Source organism: Triticum dicoccoides, chromosome 1B (genome assembly GCF_002162155.2).
Source record: "Triticum dicoccoides isolate Atlit2015 ecotype Zavitan chromosome 1B, WEW_v2.0, whole genome shotgun sequence".
Lineage (NCBI taxonomy): Eukaryota > Viridiplantae > Streptophyta > Magnoliopsida > Poales > Poaceae > Triticum > Triticum dicoccoides.
This window is the reverse complement of record NC_041381.1, coordinates 528063699-528089571: the sequence shown is the minus strand read 5'-3', so window position 1 is coordinate 528089571 and position 25873 is coordinate 528063699. Positions and strand designations below refer to the sequence as shown.

At 43.1% G+C, this 25873-nt stretch overlaps 2 protein-coding genes across 2 annotated transcripts; one reads left to right on the top strand and one right to left on the bottom strand.

Annotated features, from left to right (window-relative positions):
- The first annotated feature begins 1269 nt into the window (after nt 1-1269).
- Nucleotides 1270-4550, top strand: LOC119346991 (uracil phosphoribosyltransferase-like). The gene is made up of 11 exons (XM_037616042.1): nt 1270-1584; nt 1692-1770; nt 1914-1972; nt 2272-2349; nt 2435-2516; nt 2903-2951; nt 3424-3485; nt 3799-3866; nt 3948-4003; nt 4078-4125; nt 4252-4550. The coding sequence occupies exons 1-11, from the start codon at nt 1330-1332 to the stop codon at nt 4301-4303; spliced, it is 888 nt and encodes a 295-aa protein (XP_037471939.1). The 5' UTR covers nt 1270-1329; the 3' UTR covers nt 4304-4550.
- Nucleotides 4551-5113: 563 nt separating this feature from the next.
- Nucleotides 5114-9159, bottom strand: LOC119347005 (PRA1 family protein A1-like). Its single transcript, XM_037616047.1, has 8 exons — nt 8785-9159; nt 8018-8058; nt 7860-7938; nt 6117-6203; nt 5943-6031; nt 5776-5847; nt 5567-5688; nt 5114-5462 (listed from the first exon to the last, which is right to left on the bottom strand). The coding sequence occupies exons 1-7, from the start codon at nt 8940-8942 to the stop codon at nt 5585-5587; spliced, it is 630 nt and encodes a 209-aa protein (XP_037471944.1). The 5' UTR covers nt 8943-9159; the 3' UTR covers nt 5114-5462; nt 5567-5584.
- Nucleotides 9160-25873: the final 16714 nt, after the last annotated feature.

Genomic DNA, 25873 nt, shown 5'->3' with positions numbered 1-25873 from the left:
TTGAGTTGCAGCCATCTGTTTATAATATATCCAGGAAGCTAAATGGTATTGCAGACAATGTGTCTCATCAGGTTCTCAATTCCTCGGTGGAACCTGCCTTTGGATGTAATTCTTCAGCACTCTCCTTGTCCTTTTATTTCTAATCTCTCTCAAGTTCATCTACAGGACTTTGTAATCCATGTTTTACTTTGCATTTGAGCTAAATGAATGTGGCGCCGGTTGCCAAGCCTATCATTCAAGAAATAGGGGAGATAGCTCTTAGTTTTCCTTCTTTTCTGATTCAGCATATCAGCGGGGCTGCTAATGAATCCGCTTATCTGTGTGCCAGGGGTAATCAACCACTAGATGTTACAGAAAGTTGCCTCGATTCGAGTCATGATTTTCTTCTAAGCAACCGTTGACTGATTGTAATCGTTTGCTACTATTGTAATAAAGTTCCCCATATTGGATGCAAAAAATGCTCTAAAGTGTCTTCTATAGCCATAGATTTTTCTTTTCTTATGAAATTTCAAAAAAATTCCTTTCAGTTTTTCAATCATAAAATAGCTTACCGTTCTGTTACATCGTCTTTCGGGTTGCAATATCATTGTCTAGACCATTTACTTCATGATCCTCTAGGTGCCCCACAAACGGACAACACATAACAGTAATGTGGTGAGTGGCGTTGTGTCTACTCGTGCTTGCCATGACCGCAACTTGTTTTCAAGGTGGGTTCTTTTGATCTACGCGTCTCCTCATCGATGGTGGTTAATGTTTTCATGCGCTGGTCGTGTGTGGTCTTTGCACGACGATGCTACTACAACAAGTTTTGTCCGGCTTCGGCGAGGGAGAGACGATGACAGCAGCGCGCCTTCGGCTCGCTTCAGTGCTTGTAATCGTCGCTAGATGGTCTACTGGATGTAATTTCTATTATTTCTGATGTTCGTTGCACTATCACGATTAAAAATGAATAAATAAATAAATAATCTCAAAAAAGTTTGACATCATCAAAATTTTGTAATTCCTCGCAAAAAAAGTTTGTAATTATTTTTTCTACTGAAATAAGTAGATTTACTGAAGATTAAAAAACACCAGTACGGAGTACAACAAGTGGATTTACAGGTACTCCCTCCGTTCGGAATTACTTGTCTCGGAAATGAATGTATCTAAAACTAAAATGTGTCTATATATATTCATTTCTGCGACAGGAATTCCGAACGGAGGGAGTAGTTAAAAGATACTCCTCCTCGAGATGCGCCAAAAAGATACGACCCCACCGTATCCCACCGTCGCACCCGTCACTGCGCTCGCTTTCGCCCGCATCCATCCGCACTCCGCACCGCCCTCGCGATGCCGTCGCCCGCCACGGCCACGGCCGCGGCCGCGGGAGTGCCCCTCCATCGCCGCCCGTGCGCGCCACGCCTCCTCGTGCAAGCCTCCTGTTGCTCTCTGGCCTCCCGCGCGCTCGTGGAACCCGCGCGCCACGCCGCCCCGGCCCCGCTGCTCGTCCGCAGGCCCCGGCCGTCTCTGGCGGTGGCGAGGGCGGCGAGCCCCGACGCCGCCACCGGTTCATCGCGGTCTCCCGCCTCCGGCGGCCAGATGCTGGTGCGGATCTGGCTCCTCTCGACGGCGATGCCTCCGCCTGGCTCGGTTTATTCGTTTGCACGTGCGTGCGCGCGCGCTTAGTGGCGCTTGGTGTGTTTGTTTCGCAGGTGTTCGTCCCGCCGCACCCGCTGATAAAGCACTGGGTCTCCGTCCTGCGCAACGAGCAGACGCCCTGCGCCGTCTTCCGTGAGTGCCTCTGAAATGGCTTCCATGTTGCAATTGAACCCAACCTGCCGGCGGCAATTTGTTGTTGATTGACTTCCGTATAAGAAGCAGTTTGCTAAAGTTGCACGGCTGTAAATTGAGGTGGTTGCTGTAACTTGTTGTAGGGAGTGCTATGGCAGAGCTTGGTCGTCTCCTCATATATGAAGCCTGCAGGGATTGGCTGGTGAGTGGAAATATTGCATGGCTGGGAATTATCCGTTGATCACTCTCTTACATTTGTAAAGCACGACAATGAAAAATATTCCGTGAGAGTGACACCAGTGTCAGGCAGTTTTGAAATGGCATTGAATGTTGTTACCTGGTTGAATGATGAATGCCAGTAATACCTGAATTTATAGATCATAGTACGTAGCTCATAATATTTCCATCCCCACTTCTTATCCAACCTGTATTTTGCATGTATTTTTAAATATTTAACTGTGGGGAGAATTAATGATATGGTGCTGTTTGAAACACTTGCAGCCTACAATCACAGGAGAAATTCAAACACCCGTAGCTGTTTCAAGTGTTGAATTCATCGATCCAAGGGAGCCTGTTATGGTAAGTCTATTTCTTAGACTAGATATTGTATTTGGTTTGTAGTGTATATGAGTATATTTACTCTTTTTATTAGCGTGTATAACAGGTTGTTCCAATTCTGAGAGCTGGTCTTGCTCTAGCTGAAAACGCTTCATCAATTCTGCCAGCCACCAAGACTTATCACCTCGGTAAGTTGTTTACATAAAATGCAGTCAAAATTGTTGTTTTATTGAAAAGGTCAATTAGCTTTATGTTAAATATTGCTTACATTGGCTGCAAGCTGCATGACCCAGTTCCAGCAATCTAAGCTGATTTGTTTTGTTTCTCTAAATACTGATGATGGATATTCTGGATTTAATGTGCGCAAGGTTTTGGTCAGATGCATAATGTTTGAAATATGCAGAATGTTTGTTTCCAACAAAAAAAAGAAATACATTTCCTTAGAGCATGTGGAATTATAGTAAAGCTACACTTCGTGAATCCAATGCTTTAGTATTTTCTTTGCCAATTACGCCATGTACCTTGAGAGCTATGCACCATTATTCTTATCTGCCCATTTTATTGAAACATGAAGGACTTCGTAGGGATGAAGAAACACTTCAACCTTCAGTATATCTCAACAAGTATGTGCCAAGTTCTTTTTCATCTTGCGAGCTCTTATTTAAATATCTACATGGTACTTTTTAGTTTTTAATTAGGCATCAGGCAGACGCATGATTATGCTTGACCTTAGATATCTGAGTCCCTGCTGAACTACTTAAGTCAGTATTTTGTCTTGGAACTTGATATGAATTTACTTATCTATGCAAGTCTTCACAGTATGGCATGCAAGTATTACAAAACAGGGGTTCCATTGCTATTTAGTAGTGTTATGGTTAACTTGTGAAACTAACCTTACCTTGATAATACATACAGTTGTTTACTTTAATTTCATTTACTCCCTCCATTCCATAATTATTGTGGTGGAGCGGAGGGAGTAGTAACTATTTTCCAAGTTCTTCTATTTCTTCAACCCTTAGGGAATAACTTAATCACTATGTGAATTCGAGTAGTCTCATAGTCTTCCTTTCTTTTTCTTTTTCCTATTTAATGCAGCTTGCCAGAAAAGATTCCAGAGGGGACTCGTGTGCTAGTTATTGATCCAATGCTGGCCACTGGTAACAGTCAGCTTTACCTAAACAATACAGTTTCTGCCTAACACTCTTCATGTGTGATCCTCTTCGCTAATAAGTGAAAAGAAGTTCATTTTGAATACCATCCAATTTCAATATGTTTCTAGTTCTCCTTCATTTACATGTTAATTATCATGTCAAGTAACAGAACATTAATCTCCTAAAAGAAAGAAAGATAAAGAAAGAATGCTTATTTTCAGTAATGATAGAGACAATCTAAGTTATAGATTGGTTCATGTAAGCAGAATAGCTGGTATACTAAATACAATGATTATACATTCAACTTGTATACCTTTAGGTGGGACAATCGTTGCTGCTATTGACTTGTTGGTTGACCGTGGAGTTACAAGCAAACAAATTAAAGTTGTAAGTTCATGGAATTTTTCTGTATTTATTTCTCAATTATTCGTTCAAATCGACCCAACACCTATTGTCCTTATGATGCAGGTATCAGCGGTTGCAGCATCTCCTGCGCTACAAAAGCTCAGCAACAAGTTCCCTGGGTAAGAATAGATCATAAGCCATGCTCATGTGTGTATGTCAAGCTCCTAATGTTTACTCTGTTTCTGGTCTCCAGGCTCCATGTGTACGCAGGGATGATCGATTCTGAAGTAGATGAGAGAGGGTACTGTTTTAAACTTCTAGCCATTCAATGCTCATTCTGTAAAATGTGTACATCGCATCTCCATTATTCAGTACGCATTACCAATCAAGCGGAGCAATGACTAAGGTTGTTGATTTGTACCCACAGGTACATAGTTCCCGGGTTGGGAGACGCTGGTGATAGAAGCTTCAATACATAATCAGACCATTCAGTTTTGACGCAGGCTCTGTTCTACCATTGGGAATCGTATATGCTAATTTTTGAGGATTGCCATATTGGGAGTACTTAAGATTGTGCTGCCATATTCTGGACTTTTGTTCTCTGTAATATACTGTCTATTCTTCATTTTGTAATTATCAATTTTGTATGGTTGTGTTGAAATATATGAACACCTCACATCTCTCATGAAGAACAGTTTATTTTTTAAGTGATTTTCTTTCTCTGTATACATGATGATATCTGTTCGCAAAGTGTCTTCAGATTTTTTTAGTGTGTACTCCCTCCGTCCCAAAATAAGTGACTCAACTTTGTACTAACTTTGGCTACAAGGTTAGTATACAAAGTTGAGTCACTTATTTTAGGACGGAGGGAGTATTTGTCAGCGCTCAGCGAAAAAGAGTGACCTACTGTGCCCATTTTCAAACAGACTAAAACAACGCTTGAAGCAATGCCAAAGCAAACTTGACAGGCCATGAAGGCTGTTTGGACGAGTGAAATTACTGTGGCCATCAGTATTTAGCTCGTTAAACAGGGCCCACGAGTAAAATGAATCGCTGCAAGAGCAGATGATACTGCTATATATGGGATAGATATTGCAAGCTAGGGCATGTACAATCGGGTGCTCTCATCGTAATATAAACGCGTACATCTTATCACAAGTCACTAGGATACTCTTAACGTCCTTTGAGATACACGGTGATGGCTAACAGAACCGATTCTAACGTATAACTGATCCACTGGATCCATCTAACATTCGAAAATATCAACATATTCAAGTCACGAGGAAGGCTAAATCGAAGCTTAGCTGATAATATATCCAGAACGGTTTTTCAAAGTATAGACAGAGCATGAAGCAGGCGTATCAACAAACAACATATGCTTTTTGTCTAGATTAGAATACTTTGTTTACATCCTTTACATGCTGTTCTTCCTCCAAAGCTTTGGTTATAGGGAGAGGTCCAAAGGAACAACTACTGTGATTCGGTGGTCTGCGGAGCGAGGCGTAGCATCACCTACAGTCAGTCCTGGTCCACCTCCAAATGAGCCAGTGATCACAACTGCATATCACCTTTGTTCATCTCCCAGAGACACAATGCACAGACAGCAGGGAAGCTTCAGCACTAAGCACATCTTATCACCTGAACATACATACATACATACACACAGGAAAATGAGTGCATGCAAATGGTTTTGGTATAAAAACAGACCTATGCTTGTCCTAAACAGGCATTAAGGAACTTACCTTGAAACTGAGGAAGCTCTAGAGCTCACTATAATTCCGCCAAACTGCTCGGAATTCCTCTCTGAACGTATTCAGGCGTGCTTTCAAATTAGGTGTTCTGAAGCTGGCATGAAGTACCGTTGCTGCCAACAGAAAGACAAATTAATAAGGACATTCCAAGAAAAAATATATCTCCAAAAATTAAATAAAGGACTCTACACCGTCCTTACTAAGCAGAGCAATGAGAAGTGCCCATAGAACTGTGAGGAGACTGCATGAGGTCAACCAGAGCATGCAGCTAACTGCAAACATGAAAAACGCTTAGTTCAAGTTTTTCGAAACTATGTGGTATGGTATGTTACATAGGGTTATACGATGGATGGTTAGTTCTGCTCACCTGCCGAAAATAAAAGGACAAACAACCAGCGAGGCCGCCCACAAATATGAATTGATCTCTTCGAGCTTGGTCGGCCACGAATAACAGGGCTGCAAAAGGTATTAACAACACTGTGATAGTAACCCATGATAAAATAAATAAAGAAATATTAGAAACTAGAGTAGTGCTCCTTACGTTATCGGTGGTCTCATCTTTGCAGCTAAATGTGGTGAGAACTGTCTGACAGTTCTTGTGACTTTCTCATTAAAAGTAACAGCAAAGCTGCATCATCACACATGATAGTTAGTTAATTAATCACCACTCGAACACTTTGTAAATTAATTATTAACAGTTTATAAATGGAGAAACTTATAATGATTTAAGAACTGTGAACCACAAATAGATACAAGGGGAAAACAACCCTAAAAGGCTACAACTACTTTATTTAATAATCCTTCATACTTGTGACGGTTGTATGCATTATTCCAATACAACTATGGCCCAATTCTGTAGAACCCAAGGTTTTCGAGTCGACGAGTTGTTCTGGGGTAGCGACTCTTGACGAGTCGTGCCTGGCCGATCGACTAGTCGACAAGTTGAGTCGACATCTGGCAGTGCGACTTGTCGACAACTAGTCGCGCGACTTGTCAATGACTAGTCACGCGACTCAAAAACAGTGGTAAAACCTAAGTTGCTTTATACCTGTATATATCATATATATTTTTATCCTACTCGGCTGCTGCATGTAATGGTCGCACATCACAAGGTAGATGAGACTAGGCTCAAGAGGCAAGAAGGAGGTGATGGGAGTAGATAAGGCAGCAAGAGATTAGGAACAAGACTTCTTTATTAATTGCTTGGCTCGTCATAGATGAGTACACACCCTCTCTTACATAAGAGGATCTAATCATAACTTTCTGAAGAGATCATATATTTGAATAATAACTAGGATGTCTGGCCCCTAACTAGTGCGTAAAAACACTGCAATCTAAGATGCTTGGCAGTTGACAAGCATATCATATGATGGTAGGAAGGAAATAACTTGATAAAAGCATGCCCCTGATTTGCTCCACTGTGTCAAAGGACACCACATTCTGAACAGTAAAGCAGTACTGCAATACTGTGCTATATTCTGTGAAATTTATACGAATATTGCATATAGCTTATGTTTCAAAAGGTAACATTTAGGTCTAGAGCAAAGGAACTATATGCAATGCAGCAACTGGTCAATTACCCAAGTCTAAGAATCTAATGATGTGCTCTCTGGTTCACTGGCCAAAATGGAGCACCCATAAATTGTTAGCATAATAACAAGCATGGAGCTAGCGTACAATTTGTTCCAACGTCCTACATAAACAATGGTGTACGATCGAATTAGGAAGCTGTTAAGGTTCCAATGTTAGCACCATGTACATGAAAATGTACCCTTGATTGATTTATCCTAAAATAAAATAAAATGCTAGCTGCCAAGTCCATTATAGCCAATAACTTGCATATTCACCTCTCCATAAGAGAAAAATAGCTTAATAACCCTGCAAACTGCAACTATTTATATAATGATTAATGAGCAAATTGTCCCTTTGGCTACATTTTTTTGTGCAGGTTTATGCAATTTTATACATAAAAAACAAGGGAGCATCTGGTGATCATGATAGATGACTAATCTGTTGTGACTGAAGCACATAGCATAATGTAATTTACAAAGGCCGTTCCCTCATGTACTATCTTAGTTAGTCATGCTAAAGAGCGCATTTTAACATAACAAACTGAAAAACGATCTCAACAGAACCAAGTTACAAGCGCAATGCAATTAAAAACTACTTCCTCCGTCCGGAATTACTTGTCGCTCAAACGGATGTATCTAGACGTATTTTAGTGCTAGATACAGAGCAACAAGTAATTCCTAATGAAGGGAGTATTAGTTAAGTACTTGCATACCTGTCATTAAGAAATGCAATGCTGAATCCGGTCATAAAAGCTGCAAGAATAGCAACTGGCTTCCAAAGGAAACCCAACCCTTCATATACAAATGGCAGCATGTCAAAATCAACCAAAAAACAGGAAGATAAATAATCTTCAAATCTTTCATTGCTTACCAAGAATGAACATGATCAAGATGAAATAGTTTGTCCTGTAGCTGCAGACCAAACAAAAAATTAAAAAAAGAACTTCAGTACACGACAAAAACGAAACCTTGCAAACCATGCCTTCAAAATGAACTTCACAATGCTAACTAGTTAATATTTATCAGAACAATTGTCCATTTTTTCAATCACCAGCTCACCTAAGTTGAATCGAGAACATATTTATATAACTGTGCATCTAGAATCAGAATTCCACATGTTTTAAGTGAAAAATTGGAGCCTTGCTCTCATCTCACAGATCCATGGCAGCAAGAAATATCCAACACGATGCCTTCAACGTAAGTAGTGAAACTACATGGGAACCAAGCTACCTGCTACTCCTGTGCACACTCTTAGCGACTAACATCACAGTATACAATTGACATGTACATCTGCGCTCATCGAATTCTCTATTCAAACCTCTTAGCACTGTTGATAAATATATTCTGAAATCTTGAGAGATTTATCTACACTAACAGAAGGGCTATCAGGAGTCTGAAGCACACGCATGAGTCCTACGCTATTCCATTGCGAGGAAACACTGATGACCCTATCCGTTCACCAATCAACTCAAAACACGCACAGATCCCGTGGAGCCAGTCGAAACCTCGCCACACGAGCACAAATCCCTAGCGAATTCGCCCAAACTTGTATCGGCCAGCCGAGTTGGCAGACAAATCGTGGATGCGGCCGCCGGAAACGGTAAGACGAGTTAGAGCGGGGGAGGAGGCGGATCGTACTAGTAGAGGTTGCACTTGAGGCGGCTGGTCCACTTGGAGTAGGAGCGGGGGACGGTGAAGCGGGAGAAGAACTCGGGGACGGGGCGCGGCGGCGTGGACCAGTCCACCTCCCGCAGCGCGGCCACCAGGTCCTCCGCCGTCACCGCGCTCCAGTCCATCGCCGGCGATCCAATCCGCCCCGGGGCCTCGGCTAGCGGGGGAACCGAAACCTGGCGGGCGGGCGGGCGGGCGGGCGGGCGGGCGAGGCGGACGGCGGGTCGAGGCGGGGACGGGGGCTGTTGGGTCGTGCGGGGGAGAGTTTCCTCGGCTTCGCTTCGATTTGGGGATTTTGGGAAGGAAGCTTTGCCGTGTCCGGAGAGGAGGAGGAGAGGAGAGGTCAGAGGACAGCAGAGATGCGTTTGCCCTTTGGGAGCGCGTTAAGGGACTGTTGGGCTATGCTACTGGGCCACCATCCGTCGGCCCGACAGAGTGAGGTCTCGTTTCTTTTCCCCTAACAAAAAGCGTATAAAAAAAGAGCATATTTATCAACTGTAAAGGCAGCAGCATATTTATCTCCTCCTTCCTAAAAAAAAAAAGAGAGGCAAATACACCGATGATACATCAGGTTGAACAGGATGATCACTTTGGTGCTTAAAATTGAAAAATACGTGAAACTGATGCTTCAACATGTCTCGCGATGCAAATACGGTGCAACTCCAGTTTGTATACGTAGGAAGCTTCTATGTGGCGTGCCAACATGGTACCACTGTTCGTGACTGAAGCATCACATGTTTGCAAAAGAAAAACTGAATCGGTACTAAATTTGGTGAAAAAAAAGTGAAACACCCTGCATCTCTATGACTATTCGGTCCCACACATAGGCGAGAAGGATAATTCATGTGAAAAATACACAACACAGTGAATCAAGCCCATGTCCTCGAGTAGTCCCGCCTATGGCGCAAGCCACCAGCTAGTGAGAGTCACAGCCTTTTTTTAGACAATCTCACGAAGCTTTATTTAACCAAAAATCAAGTTTACAGGCATGAAAGAAAGATCATCGGGGTGTCCTAACCAAACATGGCGGCCCACCCCCAAACGTAAAACATGCTTTGCTAAATTGTGAGTCTCGAAATTCGAGCTCCTAAACTCGTGAACAAAATTACCTCTCTGAAAAGAGTGACTCTGATCTATGATTTCATGTAAAATTGCTCCATAACTCGACAAGTGCTTCTGCTTGATATCGTCAACCACCACCTTGCAGTCTGAGGCAACATGTATGCTCTGGATATTGAGGTCTTCGGCGAGTGCTAGTGCCTCTCGAATAGCTAAGGCTTCAATCGTGGGAGGATCAGCTATGTTCCTGAGGACAATGGCGGATGCCCCCCGGGAAACTCCTTCTTTGTTGCGGCAAATAGCTGCTGCTACTCCTCGGCCCCGTGCAACCGCAGCATCAACACTGATCTGGCGAAATCCAATACGTAGGCCGGACCATAGGTTGACCCCTTGCGTTGTTGCTCGGCTTGTCCAGGGCGTAAATATCTGACAAATAAGACTAGACGAACAGGTTTGTTGTTATAGGACTCTGGAAGATATCCTCATAAATGGCCTTTTTCCTTGCTCGTCAAACAGCCCAGAGTGTAACAACCAGCAAGACAAAATCCTTCGATGGTAGCTCGTCGTGCATCGAAAACAGCCAGTTTTTTGCATTAACCTCCTGGTTTTGGCTTACCTTCTCTGTCAGAGCCTCATTAGAAAGGGCCCAAATGCATCTACACATGGTACACTCCAGCAGGGCATGCCTCCATGAGTCCTCGCATCCGCATAATGCACACAAGTGTGTGTCCAACATGTGGCGGTGATGTAAAACCTCTGGCATTGGCATCGAGTGTCGCTCCAGGTGCCACAGGAAAACCATGAGCTTGGACGGGACCTTTATGTGCCATAGCTCTGTCCATGCCTTGCTCATCATGCTCGTTGCTGAATTGCCTGCATTAACATCCATCCAATTCTCTCTGTGCTCATTTGTATTCATGATCATATGATAAGCCGATTTCACTGAGAAATGCCCATTTCTCTCGTTGGACCATGCCCAAAAATCCTCTACCACCCTCGTACACAAGGGCATCGACAAGATGGTGTCTGCGTCAAAGGGTAAAAACGTGGCCTAAATCACATCTTATTTACAGGATGCCGTTGTGTTGTCGATTAGCTCAAAAATTATTGTTGGAGGGTTTGGGACTAGTGAAGTGATCGGCTGCATTGGTCCAACCCTAGGCAACCAGTTGGTCTCCCATATGTTTGTTGTAGATCCATTCCCAATGCGCCTAATGATGCCATGTTTCAATATCTATCTGCCATGAATTATAGCACGCCATATCTGAGATGGTTTACCACCAAGGTCTGCATCTAGGAAATAATGAAGTGGGAAATAGACAGCTTTTAGTATTCTTGCACTAAGGGAGTTGGGCTCCTAAAGCATTCTCCATGCCTGTCTGCGAGCAATGATAGATTGAAGATCTCTATGTCTCTGAAACCCATGACACCAAGATATTTTGGTTTTGTCATAACGTCCCACGAGACCCAACATGGTTTCATCTTACCCTGCTTACTTCCCCACCAAAACTGTCTAATGATAGAGTGATGTTGTCACACAAGCCTCTGGGTAATCTAAAGCAAGCCATGGAATAAACTGGGATGGCTTGAGCAACAGACTTAATCAAGACCTCTTTTCCTGCTGTTGACAATAGTTTCTCCATCCATCCCCTTACCTTCTCCCAAAGTCTATCTCTCAAATATTTGAAAGTACCCATCTTTGACTGGACGACATCTGTTGGCATTCCCAAATACCTATCACTCAGTGATTCATTTTGAACATTTAGAACTTGCTTGATATTATCTCTCATACTTTGGTTGCAGCCCTTACTAAAGAATATAGATGATTTCTCATGATTAATCCTCTGCCTAGAAGCCCTGCAATATACATCCAGTAAGTTTGATACCTTTGTAGCCCCTTCAACACTTGACTTAAAAAGCAACATGCTATCATCTGCAAAGAGGAGATGGTTAACAGATGGAGCTGTCGGTGCCACCTTGATCCCTTCAAATTCAGACGATTGAGAACTAGATTTCAAAAGGCACGAAAGGCCCTCTGCTGCAATAAAAAAAGATAAGGGAAAATAGGATCTCCCTACCGGATTCCATGTGTAGGTGTAAATTTCTCTATTTTTTCACCATCGAACAACACCGGGAAGGAAACAGATTGTACCATAGACATCACTATTTCAACCCAAGCATGTGTGAAGCTCAATTTCTCCATCATGGCACGGAGGTATGACCACTCCAATCTGTCATAGGATTTCATCATGTAAGCACAATAACTGTTTGACTTAGATCTGCTCCTCTTCACAAAATGCAGACACACATATGCGCAAAGGATGTTATCCGTAATCAACTGACCTGCTACGATTGGGGAACACATTAATTTCAAAAAAATTCCTACGATCACGCAAGATCTATCTAGGTGATGTACAGAAACGGGAGGGGAGAGTGTGTCCACATACCCTCGTAGACCGAAAGCGGAAGCGTTTAGTTAACGCGGTTGATGTAGTTACGGCGACGGTGATGATGATGCTACGACGCAGGGCTTCGCCTAAGCACTACGATGGTATGACCGAGGTGTGTAACTGTGGAGGGGGGCACCGCACAAGGTTAAGAGAAACTTGTGTGTCCTTGGGGTGCTCCCCTCCCCCGTATATAAAGGAGGGAGGGAGGAGGCGGCCGGCCTAGGGGGCGCGCCAAGCATAGGGAGTCCTACTAGGACTCCCAAGTCCTAGTAGGATTCCCTTTCCTATTCGGAGTAGGAGAGAAGGAAAGAGAGGGAGAGGGAGAAGGAAAGGGGGGATGCGCCCCCACCCCTTGTCCAATTTGGTTTGGGCAGGGGGAGGCGCGCGCCACCTCTTGGCCCTTCTCCCCTCTCTCCACTAAAGCCCAATAAGGCCCATTACTTCTCCCGATGAATTCTCGTAACTCCCCGGTACTCTAAAAAATACCCGAATCACTCGGAACCTTTCTGATGTCCGAATATAGCCTTCCAATATACTTTATGTCTCGACCATTTCAAGACTCCTCGTCACGTCCGTGATCTCATCCAGGACTCCGAACAAACTTCGGTCATCAAATCACATAACTCATAAAACAATCGTTATCGAATGTTAAGCATGCGGACCCTGCGGGTTCGAGAACTATGTAGACATGACCAAGACACATCTCTGGTCAATAACCAATAGCAGAACCTGGATGCTCATATTGGCTCCTACATATTCTACGAATATCTTTATCGGTCAAACCGCATAACAACATACATTGTTCCCTTTGTCATCGACATGTTACTTGCCCGAGATTCGATCGTCGCTATCATCATACCTAGTTCAATCTCGTTACCAGCAAGTCTCTTTACTCGTTCCGTAATGCTTCATCCCGCAACTAACTCATTATTCACATTTCTTGCAAGGCTTATAGTGATGAGCATTACCGAGAGGGCCCAGAGATACCTCTCCGAAACACGGAGTGACAAATCCTAATCTCGGTCTATGCCAACCCAACAAACACCTTTGGAGACACCTGTAGAGCATCTTTATAATCACCCAATTATGTTGTGACGTTTGATAGCACACAAGGTGTTCCTCTGGTATTCGGGAGTTGCATAATCTCATAGTCCGAGGAACATGTATAAGTCATGAAGAAAGTAGTAGCAATGAAACTGTAATGATCACCGCTAAGCTAACGGATGGGTCATGTCCATCACATCATTCTCCTAATGATGTGATCCCGTTCATCAAATTACAACACATGTCTATGGTTAGGAAACATAACCATCTTTGATTAACGAGCTAGTCTAGTAGAGGCATACTAGGGACACTATGTTTTGTCTATTTATTCACACATGTATTAAGTTTCCGATTAATACAATTCTAGCATGAATAATAAACATTTATCATGAAAAAAGAAAATAAATAATAACTTTATTATTGCCTCTTCAGTCCACCACTTGCACTGGAGTCAATAATCTAGTTCACATCGCCATGCGATTTAACACCAATAGTTCACATCTGTATGTGATTAACACCCATAGTTCACATCACCATGTGACCAACACCCAAAGGGTTTACTAGAGTCAATAATCTAGTTCACATCGCTATGTGATTAACACCCAAAGAGTACTAAGGTGTCATCATGTTTTGCTCATGAGAGAAGTTTAGTCAACGGGTCTGTCACATTCAGAGTTGTATGTATTTTGCAAATATTTTATGTCTACAATGCTCTGCATAGAGCTACTCTAGCTAATTGCTCCCACTTTCAATATGTATCCAGATTGAGACTTAGAGTCATCTGTATCGGTGTAAAAGCTTGCATCGACGTAACTCTTTACGACGAACTCTTTATCACCCCCATAACCGAGAAACATTTCCTTAGTCCTCACTAAGGATAATTGACCACTATCTAGTGATCTACTCTTAGATCACTATTGTACCCCTTGCCAAACTTATGGCAAGGTACACAACAGGTCTGGTACACAGCATAGCATACTTTATAGAACCTATGAATGAGGCATAGGGAATGACTTTCATTCTCTTTCTATCTTCTGTCGTGGTTGGGCTTTGAGTCTTACTCAACTTTACACCTTGTAATATAGACAAGAACTCCTTCTTTGACTGATCCATTTTGAACTCTTTCAAAAACTTGTCAAGGTATATACTTATTGAAAAATCTTATCAAGCGTCTTGATCTATCTCTATAGATCTTGATGCTCAATATGTAAGCAGCTTTACCGAGGTCTTTCTTTGATAATCTCCTTTCAAACTCTCCTTTATGCTTTCCAGAAAATTCTATATCATTTCCGATCAATATGTCATTCACATATACTCAGAAAGGCTGTAGTGCTCCCACTCACTTTCTTGTAAATACAAGCTTCTCCAAAAGTCTGTATAAAACCATATGCTTTGATCACACTATCAAAGCGTTATTCCAACTCCGAGAGGCTTGCACCAGTCCATAAATGGATCGCTGGAGCTTGCACACTTTGTTAGCACCCTTTGGATCGAAAAAACCTTCTGGTTGCATCATATACAACTCTTCTTCCAGAAATCCATTCAGGAATGCAGTTTTGACATTCATCTGCCAAATTTCATAATCATAAAATGCAGCAATTGCTAATATGATTCGGACAGACTTAAGCATTGCTACGGGTGAGAAAGTCTCATCTTAGTCAACTCCTTGAACTTGTCAAAAACCTTTTGCGACACGTCGAGCTTTGTAGATAGTAACACTACTATCAGCGTCTGTCTTCCTCTTGAAGATCCATTTATTCTTAATGGCTTGCTGATCATCGGGCAAGTCCACCAAAGTCCACACTTTGTCCTCATACATGGATCCCATCTCAGATTTCATGGCCTCAAGCCATTTCGCGGAATTTGGGCTCATCATCGCTTCCTCGTAGTTTGTAGGTTCATCATTGTCTAGTAACATGACTTCCATAATAGGATTACCATACCACTCTGGTGCGGATCATGGTCTGGTTGACCTACGAGGTTCGGTAGTAACTTGATCTTAAGTTTCATGATCATCAGCATTAGCTTCCTCACTAATTGGTGTAGGAATCACTGGAACTGATTTATGTGATGAACTACTTTCCAATTCGGGAGAAGGTACAATTACCTCATCAAGTTCTACTTTCCTCCCACTCACTTCTTTGGAGAGAAACTCCTTCTCTAGAAAGGATCCATTTTTAGCAACGAATATGCTGCCTTCAGATCTGTGATAGAAGGTGTACCCAACAGTTTCCTTTGGGTATCCTATGAAGATGCACTTCTCCGATTTGGGTTCAAGCTTATCAGGTTGAAGCTTTTTCACATAAGCATCGCAGCCCCAAATTTTAAGAAACGACAACTTTGGTTTCTTGCCAAACCACAGTTCATAAGGCGTCGTCTCAACGGATTTCAATGGTGCCTTTTTTTAATGTGAATGCAACTGTCTCTAATGCATAACCCCAAAATGATAGTGGTAGATCGGTAAGAGACATCATAGATTGCACCATATCTAATAAAGTGCGGTTACAACGTTCAGACACACCATTACGCTGTGGTGTTCCAGGTGGCGTGAGTTGTGAAACTATTCCACATTATTTTTAAATGAAGGCCAAACTTGTAACTCAAATATTCTCCTCCATGATCATATCATAGAAACTTTATTTTCTTGTTACGATGATTCTCCGCTTCACTCTGAAATTCTTTGAACTTATCAAATGTTTCAAACTTGTGTTTCATTAAGTAGATATACCCATATCTGCTCAAATCATCTGTGAAGGTCAGAAAATAATGTAACCCGCCATGAGCCTCAACACTCACTGGACCGCATACATCGGTATGCATTATTTTCAATAAGTCAATAGCTCGTTCCATTGCTCTGGAGAATGGAGTTTTAGTCATCTTGCCCATAAGGCATGATTTGCAAGTATCAAGTGATTTCAAAAGTCCATCTTTATGGAGTTTCTTCATGCGCTTTACACCGATATGACCAAACGGCAGTGCCACAAATAAGTTGCACTATCATTATCAACTTTGCATCTTTTGGCATCAATATTATGAATATGTGTATTACAATGATCGAGATTCAATAAACCATCAACATTGGGTGTATGACCATAGAAGGTTTTATTCATGTAAACAGAATAACAATTATTCTCTGTCTTAAATGAATAACCATATTGCAATAAACATGATCTAATCATATTCATGCTCAACGCAAACACCAAATAACTTTTATTTAGGTTCAACGCTAATCCCTATAGTATAGGGAGTGTGCGATGATGATCATATCAATCTTGGAACCACTTCCAACATACGTCGTCACTTCATTCTTAACTAGTCTCTATTTATTCTGTAACTCCTGTTTCGAGTTACTAATCTTAGCAACCGAATAAGTATCGAATACCCAGGGGCTACTTTGAACACTAGCAAGGTACACATCAATAACCTGTATATCAAATATACCTTTGTTCACTTTGCCATCTTTCTTATCCGCCAAATATTTGGGGCACTTCCACTTCCAGTGACCATTTCCTTTCCAGTAGAAGCACTCAGTTTCAGGCTTAGGTTCAGCTTTGGGCTTCTTCACGGGAGTGACAACTTGCTTGCCATTCTTCTTGAAGTTCCCTTTCTTTCCCTTTGCCTTTTTCTTGAAACTAGTGGTCTTGTTTAATCATCAACACTTGATGCTCTTTCTTGATTTCTACCTTTGTCGATTTCAGCATCATGAAGAGCTCGGGAATCGTTTTCGTCATCCCTTGCATACTATAGTTCATCATGAAGTTCCAGTAACTTGGTGATGGTGACTAGAGAACTCTATCAATCACTATCTTATCTGGAAGATTAACTCCCACTTGATTCAAGTGATTGTAGTACCCAGACATTCTGAGCACATGCTCACTAGTTGAGAAATTCGTCTCCATCTTTTAGGCAAAGTACTTGTCAGAGGTCTCATACCTCTTGACACGGGCATGAGCCTGAAATACCAATTTCAGCTCTTGGAACATCTCATATGCTCCGTGACGTTTCAAAAACGTTTTTGAAGTCCCGGTTCTAAGCCGTAAAGCATGGTGCACTAAACTATCAAGTAATCATCATATTGAGCTAGACAAATACTCGTAACATTTGCATCTGCTCCTGCAATAGGTCTATCACCTAGCGGTGCATCAAGGACATAATTCTTCTGTGCAGCAATGAGGATACACCTCAGATCATAGACCCAATCCGCATCATTGCTACTATCATCTTTCAACTTAGTTTTCTCTAGGAACATATAAAAAACATAGGGAAGCTACAACGCGAGCTATTGATCTACAACATAATTTGCAAAATACTATCAGGACTAAGTTCATGATAGATTAAGGTTCACTTAATCATATTACTTAAGAACTCCCACTTAGATAGACATCCCTCTAGTCATCTAAATGATCACGCGATCCAAATCAACTAAACCATGTCCGATCATCACGTGAGATAGAGTAGTTTTCAATGGTGAACATCACTATGCTGATCATATCTACTATATGATTCACGCTCGACCTTTCGGTCTCTAGTGTTCCGAGGCCATATCTGCATATGCTTGGCTCGTCAAGTTTAACCCGAGTATTCTGCGTGTGCAAAACTGGCTTGCACCCGTTGTATGTGAACGTAGAGCCTATCACACCTGATCATCACATGGTGTCTCAGCACGAAGAACTGTCGCAATGGTGCATACTCAGGGAGAACACTTATACCTTGAAATTTTAGTAAGGGGCCATCTTATAATGCTACCGCCGAACTAAGCAAAATAAGAATATAAAAGATAAACATCACATGCAATCAAAATATGTGACATGATATGGCCATCATCATCTTGTGCCTTTGATCTACATCTCCAAAGTACCATTATGATCTCCATCATCACCGACATGACACCATGATCTCCATCATCTTGATCTTTATCAACGTGTCATCACATGGTCGTCTCACCAACTACTGCTTTTGCAACTATTGCTATCACATAGCGATAAAGTAAAACAATTACATGGTGATTGCATTGCATACAATAAAGCGACAACCATATGGTTCATGCCAGTTGCCGATAACTTTGTTACAAAACATGATCATCTCATACAACAATTTATATCACATCATACCTTGACCATATCACATCACAACAAGCCCTGCAAAAACAAGTTAGACATCCTCTACTTTGTTGTTGCAAGTTTTACATGGCTGCTACGGGCTTCTAGCAAGAACCGTTCTTACCTACGGATCAAAACTACAACGATTTTTCGTCAAGTGTGCTGTTTTAACCTTCAACAAGGACCGGGCATAGCCACACTCAATTCAACTAAAGTTGGAGAAACAGACACCCGCCAGCCATCTATGTGCATAAGCACGTCGGTAGAACCAGTCTCATGAACGCGGTCATGTAATGTCGGTCCAGACCGCTTCATCCAACAATAGCGCCGAATCAAAATATGACATGCTGGTAAGCAGTATGACTATTATCGCCCACAACTCTTTGTGTTCTACTTGTGCATATAACATCTACGCATAAACCTGGCTCTGATACCACTGTTGGGGAACACAGTAATTTCAAAAAAAATCCTACGATCACGCAAGATCTATCTAGGTGATGTATAGCAACCAGAGGGGAGAGTGTGTCCATGTACCCTCGTAGACCAAAAGCGAAAGCGTTTAGTTAACGCGGTTGATGTAGTCGAACGTCTTTGCGATCCAACCGATCAAATACTGAATGCACGGCACCTTCGTCATCTGCACATGTTCAGCTCAGTGACGTCCCTCGTGCTCTTGATCCAGTTGAGGACGGGGGCGAGTTCCGTCAGCACGACGGTGTGACGACGGTGATGATGATGCTACTGTCGTAGGGCTTCGACTAAGCACTATGATGGTATGATCAAGGTGTGTAACTGTGGAGGGGCCGGGGCACCACACACTGTTAAGAGAAACTTGTGTGTCCTTGGGGTGCTCCCGCCCCCTGTATATAACAGAGGGAGGGAGGAGGTGGCCGGCCTAGGGGGTGCGCCAAGCATAGGGAGTCCTACTAGGACTCCCAAGTCCTAGTAGGATTCCCTTCCCTATTCGGAGTAGGAGAGAAGGAAAGAGAGGGAGAGGGAGAAGGAAAGGGGGGCTACGCCCCCACCCCTTGTCCAATTCGGTTTGGGCAGGGGGGGAGGGCGCACACCATCTCTTGGCCCTTCTCCCCTCTCTCCACTAAAGCCCAATAAGGCCCATTACTTCTCCCGGTGAATTCCCGTAACTCCTCGGTACTCCGAAAAATACCCGAATCACTCGGAACCTTTCCGATGTCCGAATATAGCCTTCCAATATATTGATCTTTACGTCTCGGCCATTTTGAGACTCCTTGTCATGTCTGTGATTGCATCCGGGACTCTGAACAAACTTCGGTCATCAAATCACATAACTCATAATACAAATCGTCATCGAACGTTAAGCGTGCGGACCCTACGGGTTCGAGAACTATGTAGACATGACCGAGAAACATCTTTGGTCAATAAACCCATAGCAGAACCTGGATGCTCATATGGGCTCCTACATATTCTACAAAGATCTTTATCGGTCAAACCGCATAACAACATACATTGTTCCCTTTGTCATCGGTATGTTACTTGCCCGAGATTCGATCGTCGGTATCATCATACCTAGTTCAATCTCGTTACCGGCAAGTCTCTTTACTCGTTCCGTAATGCTTCATCCCGCAACTAACTCATAGTCACATTTCTTTCAAGGCTTATAGTGATGAGAATTACCGAGAGGGCCCAGAGATACCTCTCCGAAACACGGAGTGACAAATCCTAATCTCGATCTATGCTAACCCAACAAACACCTTCAGAGACACCTGTAGAGCATCTTTATAATCACCCAATTACATTGTGACGTTTGATAGCACACAAGGTGTTCCTCTGGTATTCAGGAGTTGCATAATCTCATAGTCTGAGGAACATGTATAAGTCATGAAGAAAGCAGTAGCAATGAAACTGTAACGATCATCGCTAAGCTAACAAATGGGTCATGTCCATCACATCATTCTCCTAATGATGTGATTCCATTCATCAAATGACAACACATATCTATGGTTAGGAAACATAACCATCTTTGATTAACGAGCTAGTCTAGTAGAGGCATACTAGGGACACTATGTTTTGTCTATTTATTCACACATGTATTAAGATTCCGGTTAATACAATTCTAGCATGAATAATAAACATTTATCATGAAATAAGGAAATAAATAATAACTTTATTATTGCCTCTAGGGCATATTTCCTTCAGATTGTTCCTCAGAGATGATGTCCGGAAGAATAACTTCGAGCCTGTTTGCCACCACCTTTGATGCGATTTTATAAATGACATTACACAAACTGATGGGATAGAACTGAGAAAGTTTGGTCGGATTCAGAACTTTAGTTATAAGAACCAGGACCATGTCATTAACACAATCAACTCCTTCCTCTCCTCTGACAATCCTTAGTACTGCTTTGGTCACTTCCTCACAACAAATATCCCAATGCCTTTGGTAGAAATGAGCTGGGAAACCGTCTGGTCCCAGGGCCTTCATTGGGAACGGAAAAGAGCAGTTTTTACTTCCTCATTTGTGTATGGCGCTAGGAGCATAGCATTCATTTAGGAAGTAACTTTGATTGGGACCTTCGAAAGTACCTGATCCATGTCAGCAACGCCTTCTAATGTGTAAAGATTCTTATAGAAATCAGTTACGATCCTCTTCAGCTCCTCGAGGTCTTCTATAAGTGTGCCCAGAGAGTTCGCAAGTGCTTTTATCATGTTCTTCTTCCGTCGTTGGCTTGCTCGTAGATGAAAAAACGTGTGTTTCTGTCCCCCGCCGAAAGCCACTACAATCTAGCACGTTGCCTCCACATGAGTTATTCTCTATGGTACAACTCAATTAATTTTTCGTTGATTTTCAACTCTATATGAGTCGGCGCCATCCGACTCGGATCACTCCTCAGGCGTTCTAGTTCTAGCTTCAACTGTTTGATCTCCTTACAGACAAACCCGAAAGTATTTCTATTCCATGTGACCAACTCCACCAAGATGTTTCGCAGTTTTTCCCTCAACTCCTCCATGCGCATGGCTGGGTCCCTCGCTGTCCAACTCGTCGTGATTGTGTCCCTCCATGTCTCGTGGGTCTCCCACATTACCTCATATTTGAAATCTCTCTTATGTATTGGCGGCATTATCCCATGGAAATTTAACAAAATATGACTGTGATGTGATGTGGCTGTTGTCAGGTGTTTTACGTATGCATCTAGATACATTTCATCCAGTTTGGCGGTGGCTAAAGTCCGTTCTAGGCGCACCCGGGTGTAGCTTCCACCCGTCACTTTCTTCTCATATGTCCAGAAAGGGCCTTGAAAGACAATATCCATCAACATGCAGACATCGACGACATCTCGAAAACCCTGGATCTGAGCATTACTGCGTTCGCCTATCCCCACTTGTTCATCCAGACGTAGAACTTCATTTAAATCACCAATACACACCCATGGAAGCTCGCTCAACGTGCTTATTCCTTTCAACACATCCCATGCTTGGTATCGTAAGTGTGTTTGTGCTTCTCCATAAAATAGTGTCATTCTCCATGGATCACTTCCCAGTTCCTCCACAGAGCAATCAATATGATACACTAAAAAACCAAGAATCTCAATCTTTATTGGATTATTCCAAAAAAATCCTAAACCACCACCTCTGCCTTGACTACTTACAACATATCTATTATCATAACCAATCATTCCTACTAAATTTTATACCCTAGACGACCTTTCAATTTGTGTTTCAATGATGCACAACAAGGTAGGGGCAAAATTCCTCGCGAGATCACGAAGTTCTCTCACTGTTGTAGCTTCGCCCGCACCGCGACAGTTCCAACTTAAGATACTCATTGCGCCCGGCGGCGCTCCTCGAAGGAGCCCACTATTGAGGCATTAATACTATTTTTGTAGCAGTCTCTCTTATGTCACCATCCGACTCTATCATCATTCCTTCTCCAGCATCATTGTTCCCCTTCTTGGGCCTCTTATATTCCTTTCTTGGCGACACATAGACAGGCGGGGGAGGAGGCACTAGAAGCTGGCTATCTCTGACCACCAATGCTTGCGAGGTCCCCGACTCTCCTTTGGAAAAACTTGTCTCCGACGGACTCACCAAATTTTTCAACAGAAGTGCGTTTATTTGACTGAATAACCTCTGCCTTCTCCATTCCAACAGTGGCCATTTCCGTCGCTGAAGCTTCCTTTGCTCCCTCCTCCGAGGCCGACCTGCCATGAGTCTATTCTGCTGGGCATTAAAACACCAACTCTGGCTTGGATCGGCCTCTCCCACGGCCTCCTGCCCAATTTCCTCCTCTGCCTCACTGTGATGCAAAGTTACCACGGTTGGGTTGCCTGAAGCGTACATTGTCAGCCAAGAGAAAATCCCCCCATTCAAAACTTGACTCATCATGCTCCCCTTCTCCACATTCCTCATGCCAATGGCCAAATTCCCCACAATTATAGCAGAAGGTAGGCAACTTCTCATATTTCACCTAGTATTTGACCCTCTCCTCTCCCTTTCTGCCGGTGACAAAACGCTTAATCTTGGCATTGATGTCTATCTTCACCTTTACTCTCACAAACTCTCCAAAAAAGCCCGCTGGAAACTTGAGCTGAACCTCTTCTACCTCCCCGATGCGTGATGTCAGGCCTTTTACTGCTAGTTCAATCAAGAACTTGTCCGGGAGGCGATGGATTTGGGCCCAAACCGCTAGCTTGTCTAGCTTGAAAGTATCAGGATTTCTAAAACCATCATACTCCTCCATGATTACAACCTTCTCCCTAAACAACCATGGTCCATCGATCATAGCCTTCTTCCAATCTCGTAAGCATCCAAACGGCACTGTGAACATGTTTGCTTCGGTCCTCCTCCATACCACCTGTTTCGCAGGGTTCTAGGCCGCCCTCATCTCATTGTATAACGCGTTAGGGCTGAAAGTCCTTGTTGTATGGACCCGCGCGATCGCAAGCCACTTCGCCGATTCCATCATATCTGGCAATTCTTCTTCCCAGATGAAGTCATCCTCCTCCTCCTCCTCCTCCTGCAGGGTGAGCCTTGCCAGCAAATCCTCCACCGACTCTTTCCCCTGTTTATTCCGCGTTCTAGAACTATCCCCCATCACTATTAATCCGATCTTGGTGCCACAAAACCATAGCTGACCCTTAGTCCAAGGCCGGGCAGGATCACAGGGATCCCCTTTGTTAGCCTGAGACCAGGGTAGTCGGATCCGGCCCGGAGTGGAGCTCAAGGTAAATTCCGGCGGCGGCCACCGGAAGAGGCCGAAACCTTAAGTTTATCGCTTAGGGGAAAAAACTCTTTCAAGCCCTGGATAGTGAGCATCACAATCAAGAATCAATTATCATTGATTGTTATTTTTTGTTGATGGCTTTTACCGAGCTGAGCGCTTGGTCGCCACCATGTGGATAATGCTTTATGTGCACTTAGGATGAAAATACGGTTAGTGCGGCCCTTTTTTGTGCATAAGGATAAACATGGCTAATCCCACCCATTTTTTATATGCTAGATTTTTTTCCTTATTACTAGTTTTCAAAAAATATGTAAATTATAATAACAATAGTAAAAAATAAGTCAGAATATTTTTGTTCTATACTAATATAACAATACTAAAACACCTAGCGTTTGGTTTTTCTGGGTTTTTTGATATGTACCACAACATCTGTAGGTTGGTTTACTCCATAAATCTTCTGATCCAGGCCCCACCACTTGCCACATATCTCACTCGCATGCCACTCTTCGCGATACACCATCGACCGCTATCTCCTCTTAAAGAAAAAATAGTTCTTCTCGATACCCCCCCTCTCTCCTGACTATTTCTCCCGATCCCCTCTCACCGACACCCCTCTCCTCCCCTCTTCCTCCATTCCACCCTCTAATTTAGATCAAACTCCACCTGGAGGAGGCCTCAAGTCGGGGCTGGAGTTGGGCTATGTGTTGTCGAGGAGCATCACCGCATCTCGCGCCAAGGTGACGGTGCATGATTCCTTCGGTACCCTTGGTAGGGTACATAGCGTGGATGGAAGTCCCAGATAGGAGGTCACACATGGGTTTTACCCAGGTTTGGGCGTACGGCAAAGAGAAATACCCTACATCATGTTTGCTATTGGTGTTCGTGGTGGGTATAGCTCGTGCGAGGGATTACAATGATGTATTGAGTGCTACCAAGAGTCTAATCTATGAGATTATATGGGAATGTGATCCCCCCTGCCTCCGCCTTATATACACGGTGGGGTTAGGGTTTTACAAAGAGGAAGATGTGATCTAGGCCGCTGTCAGCATAGTTTTGGGGGTCAAGACGATCTGCGATGCTTATCTTCTCCTTCGGGCTCCTTCATGTTATCTGGTACACGATGGGCCTCCTGGGCCCTTGGGCAGGCTTGCCACTAGGCTCTGTGTGTATGAGCCACCCCAGGTGTATCACAACATCAATAGCCCCCGAGCATGTCGGAGGTCGAAGTATTTAGTCTTCCAGATCTTTGGCACGCTCCTCGTTGGTTTGCCAGCCTTCAGGGCACATATTTGGTAGCTCGATTCTTTGAAAATTTTGTTCTAGTCCGACCTCCGTGACGGTGTCTTGAACTAGGGGGTGCTAATAAAATCAACCCCCAATAGCGGGCAGGGCCGAGGACCCCCGAATAATCAACAATTGGGCCAAGTTTACCATACCCCATGGCATGCTCAAGATGGAATCCTTCAAAGACTTGGCACATAGTTCAAGACACATTTAATCGTCGACATGTTTATCCCTAGATGCAACCGACCTACATGTAACCTGATACGTCCATTTTGCATCATGTTTTCTACTGTTATTTATGTTGTTTTATTGTATAATAATGCTTTTTGGAGTAATTCTAATGCCTTTTCTCTCATAATATGCAAGGTATACACAAAGGGGGGAATTCTGGCAGCTGGAAATCTGAACCTGAAAAAGCTACGTCAAGCTACCTATTCTGCACAACTCCAAATGAGATGAAACTTCACGAGAATTTTTTATGGAATATTTAATAAATATTGGAGCAAATAAGTACCAGAGGTGGCCACCAGGTAGGCACAACCCACCTGGGCGTGCCTGGAGGCCCAGGCGCGCCCTGGTGGGTGCTGCCCTGATACGTCTCCAATGTATCTATAATTTTTGATTATTCCATGCAGTTTTATTATCAATCTTGGATGTTTTATAATCATTTTATAGTCATTTTATATCATTTTTTGGTACTAACCTATTACATAGTGCCAAGTGCCAGTTGCTGTTTTCTGCATGTTTTTTACATTGCAGGAAATCAATATCAGACGGAGTCCAAATACCACGCCAATTTATGATGGTTTTTTATGGACCAAAAGGAAGAAGATGGGCTCTGGTTGCACCTGTGGGGAGTCCCGAGGAGGGGACAACCCACCAGGGCGCGCCAGGAGGCCCAGGCGCGCCCTGGTGGGTTG

Bases quoted from the DNA above. Each gene is read 5' to 3' on its own strand.
- LOC119346991 (XM_037616042.1), top strand. From the start codon at position 1,330: ATGCCGTCGCCCGCCACGGCCACGGCCGCGGCCGCGGGAGTGCCCCTC. The intron at 2,517-2,902 runs GTAAGTTGTTTA...TGAAACATGAAG, and splicing joins CACCAAGACTTATCACCTCG to GACTTCGTAGGGATGAAGAA. The intron at 3,867-3,947 runs GTAAGTTCATGG...CTTATGATGCAG, and splicing joins CAAGCAAACAAATTAAAGTT to GTATCAGCGGTTGCAGCATC.
- LOC119347005 (XM_037616047.1), bottom strand. From the start codon at position 8,942: ATGGACTGGAGCGCGGTGACGGCGGAGGACCTGGTGGCCGCGCTGCGG. The intron at 7,939-8,017 runs GTAAGCAATGAA...TTGTATATGAAG, and splicing joins CTTGATCATGTTCATTCTTG to GGTTGGGTTTCCTTTGGAAG. The intron at 6,032-6,116 runs GTAAGGAGCACT...TACCTTTTGCAG, and splicing joins AAGATGAGACCACCGATAAC to CCCTGTTATTCGTGGCCGAC.